Genomic DNA, 12694 nt, shown 5'->3' on the forward strand with positions numbered 1-12694 from the left:
TTATGTTGAGTCCTAATGCACACGATTCTTTTTGCAGTGTATCCACAGGGACCTGGCAGCGAGAAACATCCTCTTGTCGGAGAAGAATGTGGTTAAAATCTGTGACTTTGGCTTGGCTCGGGATATTTATAAAGACCCAGATTATGTCAGAAAAGGAGATGTAAGTTTCAGAGATACACCCAGTGATCTGTTAAGTTGCAGAATTCAAACTCCTCTCAGCAAGCCTCAGGACCTGTGTCCAGGGACAATGGAAGCTTTTCCTTCAGATATGTGATAAGTTGGGTTCTCATTCCTTGTCTTCTATCCCCGTAGGCTCGCCTCCCTTTGAAATGGATGGCCCCGGAAACAATTTTTGACCGAGTGTACACAATTCAGAGTGACGTGTGGTCTTTTGGTGTCCTGCTCTGGGAAATATTTTCCTTAGGTAAGTTCCTTCTCTTTGTCCCTCCATCCATACTCCAAATAAAATGATAAAAGTCAGTGACCCCAGTACGCCTTTCCCTCTCCTGTATTCCACCTTTATCGGATGAAACTTACTTGGAAGCTTTGGGTTGTAAAACCTAAAAAAAGAAAGAAAGAAAGAAAGGAACAAAAGATATATATGTGTGAAAACGTATTGAAGAATCAGGCTCAGGGCTTTCTGCAAGAGAAAATCAAATCAATAAGGCACCGTTCCTCAGGACAGGAATAAAGATGCCGACATAGAGTGGACTTGAGGACACGGGGAGGGGGAAGGGTAAGCTGGGACGAAGTGAGAGAGTGGCATGGACATATATACACTACCAAACGTAAAATAGATAGCTAGTGGGAAGCAGCCGCATAGCACAGGGAGATCAGCTCGGTGCTTTGTGACCACCTAGAGGGGTGGATAGGGAGGGTGGGAGGGAGACGCAAGAGGGAGGAGATATGGGGATATATGAATATGTATAGCTGATTCACTTTGTTATAAAGCAGAAACTAACGCACCATTGTAAAGCAATTATACTCCAATAAAGATGTTAAAAAAAAAATAATGCCCCATTCCTGTTTTATTCTAGGTGCTTCTCCATATCCTGGAGTAAAGATTGATGAGGAATTTTGTAGGAGATTGAAAGAAGGAACTAGAATGAGAGCTCCTGATTATACCACACCCGAAATGTAAGACTTTACAAGTATTTTTCTATCCTCCTTCTTTGCTCACAAAAATTCTCCCAGCCTAGAAGACTTTCCATTATAGGTACCTCCTTCGTGGCCCAGTCTGTGTCTTACTTCTCCCTTGAAGTCTTCCTTGATAATCTCAAGCACAGAGTCATCCTTCTTGAAATGACAGCACTTTATCTATACCAACCAGTCAGTTTTTACTAGATGTTGATTTATGATGTTTCCTTTTCTATACACACTTGATGCTCCAAGTGTAGGGTTCTGTGTTTTACGTAGTTTCGTATCCCTCTTTAGCATCTTGGCTCATGGTGGACTCTTTATAAATATTTACTCATTCAAGTGCTTATTTTCAGCATCAGATTAGGAGGAAAGAGGCGGTTAATGACATCAGTGTTTTGCTTCTCTAGGTACCAGACCATGCTTGACTGCTGGCATGGGGAGCCCAATCAGAGACCCACGTTTTCAGAGCTGGTGGAACATTTGGGAAATCTGTTACAAGCTAATGCTCAGCAGGTTTGTGACCTCCATCCAAGAAACTTCTACAGAGAGTACATAGGTGTCCAGGGCTCGTCTTCTGCCTAGACCTTCTCATGGCCACAATACTGTCCTCTCAGCCACTGAATCCAAGGAGCCATATTCTTCCAGATCTGAGCAGTCATGCTTTTCTAAAAGTCGTAATTACCTTTTTGACAGATGAGATCCTAATTCATAACCTGGGAGCTGATCACTTTTATTTTTTACTGATGTATATTGTGGTGTCTTCAGAGGCTCTTATAAAGTAAAAAAGCAAACAAACAACAAACAAAACCAAAAAACAAAGAAAACAAAACCTAGTTGATCAAGTGAATATCAACAGTGGACAGAATTTCAAGGAATTTTAAATCCATTCTTCAAGCAAAAACACATCTGAACCCTGCAAAATTGATGTTTTTTTTTCCCTCTGTAAAATCCCAGGCCCTCATAACTTCCATTGGAGGATTTTAGACTGGTAGCCTTTACTATTAGAAAGTTACTTAATCTCCAGTCAACACCTCTTACTACAGTGAATGGAAGCCAATTTCCTCCTGCTTTTCTTTTGAACAGGTGGGGGACAATGGGTCAACTCTATTTTTATCGATAAACCTTCCAAACATTTAGAGGTATCAAATTGCCCTTTATTTCTTTCTCTTGATGAAATAGTGTTAAGTTCTGCAACCTTTTCTCAGTAGACCCATTTTCCTGAACATTTACTGCCTTTCTTTAAACTGTCATCAGTTTTCCCATTGCCTTGAAGCGTAGACGCTAAACTTGGATGACATGCCCTTTAAAGGACCCAGCTCGCGTAGATAGGACTATGTGAAGAAACGATTTCTCAGCTCTGTGGAGCTCTGCGGAGCTCTGCCTGTTCTGTTCCATCTGTAACCACAACCCGTTTTGTCTTCATTATAGCCACAGTGCTCTGTGGTCCCCTTACTCATCTTGTTTTTTGTTAGATCCTTTAATATACTTTCATCTACACATCGCTTTTGAGTGCCCTTTTGTTTTTGACAAGCCATTTTTAAAGTTGTCTTAAAGTTTTACGTACAGATATGAAAGCCACATTCCCCATAAACAAGAAGCCCCAATGGCCTTTGTTTTTCATGGAAAGGCTCTTGAAGGACTGAAGCCATAACAATAGCACTGTGTGTTTATTGTTTCAGGATGGCAAAGACTACATTGTTCTTCCCATATCAGAGACTTTGAGCACGGAAGAGGATTCGGGACTCTCTCTGCCTACCTCACCTGCGTCCTGTATGGAGGAAGAGGAAGTGTGTGACCCCAAATTCCATTATGACAACACAGCGGGAATCAGGTACGGTCTAAGGTCAACATCCCCTGGGGGAGGGAGCTTCAAGGTCATCTTGGGGAAGGGGATGGAGGAAGGACATCGTGTAAAGTTGCTGCATTTCGCTTGCACATTCACCCTTCGCCCTGAGAGGTCCTCCTTGAAGAGGGCCTGGGTAGGTGAGTCTCTTTCCATCTGTGGTCCACATTGCTGCCTAAGCTCTTCCTTTCAGAATTCTAAGCCCTGCAGCTGCAAATAGCTGGAATGCCACAGTTTGTTAATCTCCAGAAAAAGAGACCAATTTTACAAAGACATCTGTATTTAAATTATCCCCATGTACTCTTTTATTAATGTGAATTAAATGGCTTAGGAAAGATTCAGGAAGGAAGAGTTCTATGCATTTATGAAAACAGACCTTTGCCTCTCTGGCTGGGATACAGTGTGCCATGGGGATGCGTCCTGAGTTAGACTGGGCAGCACAACTTCAGAAGCCCATCCCAAGTCTGATTTTCAGCATTTTATTTGCATAATGGGACTTCTGGGCTTATTTAAAACACATGCACTGCCGTATTTTCCTGATTTGTAGAGGGGTCCTAAAGGCAGCTTTCTTTTTATTCTCTCCCAGCACCTGTGCATAAGGAAAGAGTTGGTATGGTTTCTGCAATATGATATTAAAATTGCCTTTTACTAAGCCTGGGACTACTTCACTTTGCTTTGTTTTGGGTGTTTTCCTCCTGTAACCAGACCCCTGGCGGCATGAGCCCAGCCTGCCCCCTTGAGTGTGCTGTGGCTGCAGGGGGGGCCGTGGAGTGCTAGCCTTTGGCCGGGTTGCCAGAGGGCAGGTGGGGAGTCACGCAGGACAGTTTGCCCTGTGGACTTGCACAGGGAGGGCAGCAGGAACGCTGCCGTGGGAGAGAAGAAAGCTCAGAGTGGGAAGAAGCCAACTCGTAAGCTGTCCATTCCATTTGTGTCAAGAACTTACAGCATTTTTAGGGCTTCCCTGGTGGCGCAGTGGTTGAGAATCTGCCTGCCAATGCAGGGGACACGGGTTCGAGCCCTGGTCTGGGAAGATCCCACATGCCGCAGAGCAACTAGGCCCGTGAGCCACAACTACTGAGCCTGCGCGTCTGGAGCCTGTGCCCCGCAACAAGAGAGGTCGCGATAGTGAGTGGCCCACACACCGCGATGAAGAGTGGCCCCCGCTTGCCGCAACTAGCCCTTGCACAGAAACTAAGAACCAACACAACCAGAAATAAATAAAATAAATTAAAAAAAAAATCTAGTGGTTCTCAAAGTGTGGTCCTGGACCAGCACCTGGGAATCATAAATTCTAAAAGAACTTTCAGCATTTTTCAAAGAACTTTTTCTTACCAGATTTTGCCAAAGTTAGGCAAGGTAGATACTATTACCTTTTGAGGTAGATGTTGAACGTGAGTGTCAGAGCAGTTACCTGGGGAGAATACAATATTGTGGTTAAAGATCCAGATTTTAGAGTCAGATGGAACTGGGTTGGATTCCCAAGTCTGCTCTTCACAGCTGTGACCTGGGGCAAATTTTCACCGTGACCCAGGCAAGGACACTGCTGGTGTTGTACAAAAATGATGACTTTGAGAATTACATGGTATAATGAGTTTCTAAGTGCCTGGCACCTAGAGAACACTCAATAATTGATAGCAATTAAGTGAGCTGCTTAAAATCACATCCCTGGGATGAATCCAGTTCCTCTGATATCTAACTCAGGGCTGTTTTCTCCCATACCAAGGAGGGGACCTCAAAGAGAAAGAGGAATGAAATGAAAACCTATAGTTCCACCCCAACGTTTAAAAAGTCCTTGTTCAAGTTCAGCTGGCCTTCTGGTGTGGTAATTATTCCTGAAACACTGTTGCCTTCTGCGTTATCAGAAAGCCATTTGATCGTGAGCTGTGTTCCTTGGGTTTTTCTGTGACCAGGTGGGGTGAGGACCTAAGCCGGCAGCCTGTTGGCTTACTCAGGCGCTTTGCGTGTGGTGCCGAGAGTCGATGAAGTCACGTATGTGTAATGGAAGTGCCAAATGCGATGCTGGATCTGAAACAGGGCTGCCAACACGTATCCCCAGAGGCGTGGACAAATGCGACACCACACTCCCAACACAGGCCTGGCTCCTATTTTCTGTCTGTGATTTTTGAATTGGTCTTTCCAGTCCAGTTTCTCTTTTATCCAGCTGTAATTTGAAAACTAAAATGGAAATTGGAATCTTTTGTCTGCATCCCCACTCGACCCCCTCCACCTTTTTGCCTTTAATAAAAATAAGGCACCACGATCACATTTTAATCGTCCAGGTTAAAGGAAAGGCAGAATCGAGGCATCTGCACACAGCACATTTCACTTGGATGCTCTCTTGTGTTCTGCTTCCCTGGGGAAGAGGAAGTGAGGCTGGGGTGCCTCTCAAGGGACTTGTGCTCTTATCTTCCAAGAGCCAAGGAGTCTTTCTCACTTGCTTCCTCATAATTTTCAATTTCATTGCATTATAAATAGAGCTGGACAGAGACATCCCTGTGGGAGCCAACCTCCTGATTTTTTGCCCCTTTATTTTTAAAATATTTGTTCAGCATTTATTTAGAGAAGAGGCTGAGAGATATGTGGGGGAAGGGTGAGGAGGAAGGACCACTAGTGTCTAGACTTAGGTTTGTCTCTAATTTCCCCTGTGGATCAGCTCTGGCCCCAAGTTTGCATGCTTCCTGCAAGAAAACACATCTTAATTGGACTCATCATTCTTGGAGGGCAGTTTGGGGACCATCTGCAGTTGCTCCACCAATTCCCCTGGGAATTTCACCTCCCACTCCAAGCAGCTTATCAAAGATTTCTTTTCAATTCTCTCCCAGAGAAAGGTTCTGGCACATACCTTTTTTTTTTTTTCATTTTCGTTAATTGCTAGCGATGATTTAAATGCTCCTCGTAGATTGATGCCTGGGACAGCCTGCTGGCTAGATATTCCTGAATTTGGCTCTGATATTAGACTGCTTGAAATGAAACTGTCCTTTCTGCACCTTTTGTCTATCTTTTTTTTTTTAACATCTTTATTGGAGTATAATAGCTTTACAGTGGTGTGTTCGTTTCTGCTGTATAACAAAGTGAATCAGCTATACATGTACATATATCCCCATATCCCCTCCCTCTCGCATCTCCCTCCCACCCTCCCTATCCCCCCTTCCCCCCCCTCCGCCCCACCGCATGGTCAGTGCACACATGGGAGAGAGCAGGGCTGTGCGCATACTAGGTGCTCAGTAAAGACTTGGGCAATCTTTACTTCACTGCTCTCTTCTTCCTTCTCCTTCCTAATGCTTTTCCAAGGGCATCAATGTGGAATAAGGTAAAAACAAACAAAAACAACCCTTCATGGGCTCTAGAAACCTAAGTTTGAGCCCCAGTTCTAACTCTTTCCTCCCTAAGCCTTAGCTTCCTCATTTCCATATAGGAAATAATGAAAACCTATTTTGTAGTTTTGTGAAGACCAGTTGCAATGATGTCCATGAAAATGCCTTGTCAACTGTGAAGGGCCGAGCAATGTTTATTATTATTGGGCTCAGAAATCAAGGAGCTGGCCTTTCTAAGGCAGCTGCATTACAGCCCAAATACCTCTGGAATCTGTCCACTTCTCCAGACCTTGTGGGCATCACCTTTCTTTAGTCAGGCTGCTCTTCTTTCTCCTAGATAATTGGAACAGCCTCCCGATTGGCCTCATGGCCTCTGGTCTTACCCTCCTCAGCCCAGAGTCATGTTTCTAAAGGGCGTATCTGACTTTGTCAATCTCCTGCTTAAACTCCTTCAGTGACTTCTCATTGCCCTCAAGATAATAATCCAGATATTCCAGTTATGTGATTTTGGACAAGTTCCTTAACCTTTCTATGTCCTAGTTCCTCATCTGAAGTTGGGATAATGATATCCACCTAGAGAGGTACCATTTGTGGAGATGCCATGAGACAGTGGTTGAGGAGCATTTAGCACAGTGCCTGGCACGTGGGAGAGTCTCAATAAAGGATTCCTGAATGAGTGAATGAATGAATGAATGACTATGGTACCAATAATTTTTGGTAACCACCACTTTTAGGGACTGGACTTAGGAGAAGTAGGCTTTTCTCTCTCCTTTACATCATGTCCTCTTTCCTGTGGAGTTTCCTGAGTGAGGATGTCATTGGTGAACCCCATTCTCTCTTCTCTGTAAGAGGAGGAACCAGCCTCCTGGGGCAGGGGAGGGAGACTTAGTTTCCATTATCCTTCTTTGCCCAAATGAGTCCTCTCTTCACTTGATCACAGAAAACACACGGAATATATAATATATCCAGAAGGCCGTCTAAAGTGGGAAGTATGCTGGGATAAGAGTGAAGAGTGAATTTGCTGTCCCTTCCCATGAAAAGGACTTTCCTTCTCTCCACTTGGGCTGATTTTAACAGAAAATCAGACTCACCCAAAGTCACATAGTAGGGAAGGAACACCCTTAGGGAACAGGTGATGTGTTGTTTTGATGTGACTAGCCCAATCCTTTGGACTCCTGAAAGAAACGTGTACCCTTTGGAATTCAAAGGAGGAAAACAAGCTTTGGTTGATGGTGCATCATTCTTTCTAAGACCCCCTTATCAACCACCAATGATCCCCTCATTCATCCTCCAGGTATCTTTGTGAGTGAGGAAAGGAAACTTCTTGCCAATACATTTTAAAGATGGAGCAATAGGGGCACAGAAATATATTTGTGACTTTCCCAAGTCTGTGTAGTTCGTGGTAGACTTTGAAATAGACAGAATACCTTGTGACTCTCGAGCTACACCCCCAACTCTGTGGGCTAACAATAGGAGATTCAGCCCACCTGCCCCTGTGCCCATTACGCCTCTATTACATGTAGAGGAAGGTTATCTCCAGACCTTGCTGGGTTCAGCATCCTTTACTGGAGCCAGGTGAGATTCAGTGAGATCTGCAGGTGTTTCCTCCGCCCATCTTTCATTGACTGGTTGTTCTGTGGGCATTGTCTAGAAAACTTGCCTAGGAGATGGCCAGAAAGCTGTGAAACACTCAGTAATATGCCGAGAGCTCAGTGGAAGAATCACAGGCAATCAGCAAGCCAAGCAGAAGGCAGCTGACCACTGAGTCTGCTGTTGTTGTCTTCAGTCCAGCCCTGGACCTCAGAAGTACGATTCAAAGGAAAAGGGGCTCATCTAGGCCCCTCAGTTATATTATACTTTTAAATGGACTTTCACAGGAAATTAAGCCTTCAGTGTGTGCTAGCAGAGAAAGACTTTTGTTTTGTTTTTCTTTTTCCAAAGGATGTTTTGAAGGTCGCTATTAAACTTGCGGTTGAAAGATAATGAACTTAGGTATCACTTGTGGAATCTGCAGCCAAATATACCACCACTAAAATATAAATATTTGTTCTTTTGCAGTCAGTATCTGCAGAACAGTAAGCGAAAGAGCCGGCCTGTCAGTGTAAAAACATTTGAAGATATCCCGTTGGAAGAACCAGAAGTAAAAGTAATCCCAGATGTAAGCACATCTTTTAAAAATAGTCTTAGAAATAATACCAAATAATACCAAAGGTGAAACATTAGCTAGATAAATATTAACCTAAGCATTAGAGACTTGGAGCCTCATTATAAGGCTGTCCTTGAGGGTATGTGTGATGGGGTCATTACAGCAATGGAACTTATTGGGCCCCCTTGGTTTTTCCATAAGCAAAGCCCCTGGTCTAAGGTTCAAGACAATCCAGCTTCATGCCCAGTTCCACTCAAGTGTACATAGATAGCATCATTGTGAAAGAGGGATAGAAACGGGTCTCCTCGGCTTCTTCTTCCTAAATTTCTCTCTTCTTCCAGGCCTGCGTCTATTTCTTGGAAGCAGTTACTTCCTTTTGTAGCCTGCACGGTTTCTGGCTATGATACCTTTACCTGCCTCTGCAGAACGTGGGAATGTTGTCTGATAGATGGGTTAGGAAATCAGTTTAATTAAGTAATTGTTCAGTGTACACAATCAACTATGCCATCTCATTGTCTCTTAAAAAGGACAACCAGACGGACAGTGGTATGGTTCTTGCATCCGAAGAGCTGAAAACCCTGGAAGACAGAACCAAATTAGCCCCGTCTTTTAGGTAAGGCTCAGCCAAAATAGAAGGACACATTTCAACAGGAATTTTTGGAAGGAACTTAGGACTTTGAGCGTAGGTGCAGAGTTTTCCCTTTTTGTGTCTTTGTTGGTTGGGCAAATTTGCATCAACCTAACTAATAAAGAATGGAAAGAAATCAAACTAATTACCTGGCAAGTCTAAAAAAGAATCTGAAATAAGAGGATTTGGTAAGTTTTCATGAGAATTTATGAATACTAGGGGATTTTTGAGCATATTTACTATGGTCAGTGGTTTGTGTGTTACTGGCTAAGTAAGAAAGAGGTCATTGGATGTGATCCTTAAAACTATTGAGATAGTTAAAATCTTTGTGCACTCTACTCTGAAGAATTTTCAAACTTGAACAGAAACGGGTACACCTGTCCTTATGAAGTATAATGTATAAAGAAGCCGTTATCTATTTGCTTAAGATACTTAAATTTTTTTGGCTGAATTATTAAGTACTTAATTGTGGGGAAAATGCTGAATTTGGTTTTGAATATTTCTTCCATGTGATTCTGTAGGAATTGGTAGCTGTTTTGAGTAGATATACCCGCTTTTAACTTAACAAATAAATAAGATTCTGTATTTATAAGAATATTGGGATGCAGAGTAGTTATTTATTTGCTAGCAGGTTCACTCTAGGTGAGAATAGAGAAGACTTTGATCTACTTATAATCGAACTGTTGGATAAAATGGGACCCCCCCTTGGTATCGAGTGATGCTCATGTAAAACAAACAAACAAACAAAAAACCCATTAAAATGTGCCATTGTGCAATTTCATTGTCTGCCATAGGCCCAGGATGAGAGACTGTGAGAGCCAATCATATGTTTCATTCACTGATTCCAATATATTTGTTCAGCAATGAATAGGTACCATGCCATTGTCTGAGACACTAATAAGCTCATCTTATTGAGGTTGAATTGAAAGAAAAAATGTATATCTAGTCATTTGAAATAACTTTTAAACCATATATGAACACGGAGTTAATAAAATCCTTTTTTGCAGTTTTTAACGTGAATAGCTTGGTAAAACACCTACTAAGGGGGCAAAAAACCCCACACTTCAGAATGGCTTAAGCTCTACATAGCCTACACCAAGCTACAAACAGCCTTTTTAAGCTTCTTTTCTAAGCTTGGACATGATTACCGTCTGTCACGATTCCACGCCATTGAAAACATTCCCTAGTTGCTGCCGAGTGATCCAGGTCCTTCGTCCTTCAAAGAATGTGGGTTTGATGAGTAAAAAGCACTTTTTGACATGTCTGGCTTGATTGCACACACACGCTTCGACTTACTAAAGTTTAAAGTTGCTCAAGAACTTTATTAACACCACCCACAGGCCTTGTAATCCCTTACTTGACAGTGTGGGGCAAGCACTAGCGGACTTTCAGAGCATCCCACTTTCGCTCCACATCCTGAAAGAGTCCCTTTGGCTCCTATCCTTGTATACAAACTTGTCAATCGGCAAGGCCATAAAAAGGTTCCATTGGTTGGAGCCTTCACATAACTCAGGAGAACCGCCTTTTATCTCGTCTCGGGCTTGAAAGACTTGGACCTGAATAAGAGGACTTATCTGAAACTCCAAATTCACGCGAGTACCTGAAAATAGACATTGTCTGAGTGAGGCTGCTATGTTGATTAACAAGTGGGAGGGAGAGGGACTGGTGTCTCCAGGGAGATGCCAGCCCACACGGGGTTGGGAACGGGGTTAGGATAAGATGCGAAAGAACTCCCTTCTCTCTGCCGACTCATTTGGTTGCCATCTCTTCTGCAGTGGAATGATGCCCAGCAAAAGCAAGGAGTCTGTGGCATCTGAAGGCTCAAACCAGACGAGCGGCTACCAGTCGGGGTATCACTCCGATGACACGGACACCACTGTGTACTCCAGCGAGGAGGCGGAACTTTTAAAGCTGGTAGAGATGGGACCGCAAGCTGGCAGTGCAGCTCAGATTCTCCAGCCTGACACTGGGATCACACTGAGCTCCCCTCCTGTGTAAAAGGAGGCACCCACGTCCCCCAGTCCTGGAAATCACATGAGAGGTGCTGCTCAGATTTTCAAGTGTTGTTCTTTCCACCACCAGAAAGTAGCCACATTTGATTTTCATTTCAAAAACAAGGACCTCGGACTGCAGGGAGGCAGTCCTCTAGGCATTTCCTGAGAAGATGCTTGTGACCCAAGAATGTGTTTGCGTCTTCTCCCGGTGTTGACCTTATTCTTTTTAAAATTCATTTAAAAAGCATGTCTGATGCCCCCTAATGAGGGTCACCCCAGGGGTTACAGCAAAAGAAGTTCAAGAAATGGCTTCATCCTCCAAGAAGTAGCAGTACCGGGGGAGCTGACACCTCTGTAAAACTAGAAGATAAACCAGGCAATGGAAGTGCTTTAGGTGTTGAAGATGGGAAAGACCTTTAGGGCTGAGTCCATCTAAGAAGCTTTGTTTAGGAGATGGGTCCTGAGGCAAGTCTTATGTGTGGGGTTTGGATTGATGGAAAGGAAGATGCCGGCTTGCTTTGAGGATGCACTGGAGCCTGCACATGCGTTGCGTTGGCTCCGGTGGAGGTGGGCATAGGGTCTGTTAGGAAACGTAAAGGCTTCATACGAGGTGACTGGTTTTAGAAGGTTGCGTGCTCTTCCCATTTGGGCTAAATGAGAGTTCCTTGCGCTGTTTCCGACTCCTAATGAGAGTTCCTTCCGGACTCTTACGTGTCTCCTGGCCAAGCCCCAGGAAGGAAATGATGCAGCCCTGGCTCCTTGTCTCCCAGGCTGATCCTTTATTCAAGACACCACAAAGAAAGGACACTCAGGCTGTCTGTCGCGTCGAAGATTTCTAACTGTGTAAACCAGCTTCTGGTTTCTTCTGGATGAATACTGACATGTCTGTCCTGATGTGATATGTCTGAGCCTGAATGCAGTAGATTCAGTATCAAGCTGTGGTGTCAAAGCTTCAGGAAGAATATTACTCTCTTGTTCCTTCTCCCCTCTCCATGCCTTCCCCCTCCCTTCAGTATTTTTCCTGACCTCCCGGCCAGTCAGTATTCTAGTAATTTGGCCTCTACACCCTAGTAAAAGCTGATTTGGTTTGTTCACTCTCTGAGTAATTATTAGCCAGATTTCAAAATTACTTTGTAGCCAAAGTTATAACAACAACTATTGTATTACTTAGACTTTTAACATGTAAAGCTCTTTCTACTGGTTTCTGCCCTTGTTCTTTCCTTTTTAAAAAAGAAAATGTATTTTTCGTTTGGTACCATAGTGTGAGATGCTGGGAACCATGACTATAAAACATGCTATGGCACATATATTTATAGTCTGTTTATGTAGAAACAAATGTAATATATTAAAACCTTATATTATATATAATGAACTTTGTACTATCACATTTCGTATCAGTATTATGTAGCATAACAAAGGTCATAAAGCTTTTAGCAATTGATGCCATTTTATTAAAAAAAAAAGTGGAAAACTTGAAGTAATCCCTTTGCAAGGTTGCATCACTGTACCTATCATTTCTCTCACTTCTAGAATGGAGGAGGGGGAATCAGACATCATTTCCATATGGCTGTTTTTTATTTTCACTTGTTCCCTTATTCTCTTATGAAGGATATTTTCATTAAATGTTTA

General features: G+C 43.2%; 1 protein-coding gene across 11 annotated transcripts in view; it reads left to right on the forward strand.

Annotated features, from left to right (window-relative positions):
• The window catches only part of KDR (kinase insert domain receptor), a 174364-nt gene that overhangs the window by 110517 nt on the left and 51153 nt on the right, over positions 1-12694 (forward strand). For 4 of the 11 annotated variants that reach the window (XM_082464435.1, XM_082464438.1, XM_082464430.1 and 1 more), the window contains 8 exons: positions 38-160; positions 313-424; positions 1038-1137; positions 1548-1653; positions 2820-2971; positions 8356-8455; positions 8971-9056; positions 10847-12546. In XM_082464435.1, the coding sequence (XP_082320561.1) occupies positions 38-160; positions 313-424; positions 1038-1137; positions 1548-1653; positions 2820-2971; positions 8356-8455; positions 8971-9056; positions 10847-11069 (1002 nt within the window). In that variant the 3' untranslated portion in view covers positions 11070-12546. Of the gene's footprint in view, positions 1-37; positions 161-312; positions 425-1037; positions 1138-1547; positions 1654-2819; positions 2972-3569; positions 4146-4893; positions 6126-8355; positions 8456-8970; positions 9057-10846; positions 12547-12694 lie in introns of those variants that run through there. The other 7 variants (XR_014264489.1, XM_082464433.1, XM_082464436.1 and 4 more) reach the window with 5 other exon arrangements.

Source organism: Balaenoptera physalus (assembly GCF_965194825.1).
Source record: "Balaenoptera physalus genome assembly, chromosome: 5".
NCBI lineage: Eukaryota > Metazoa > Chordata > Mammalia > Artiodactyla > Balaenopteridae > Balaenoptera > Balaenoptera physalus.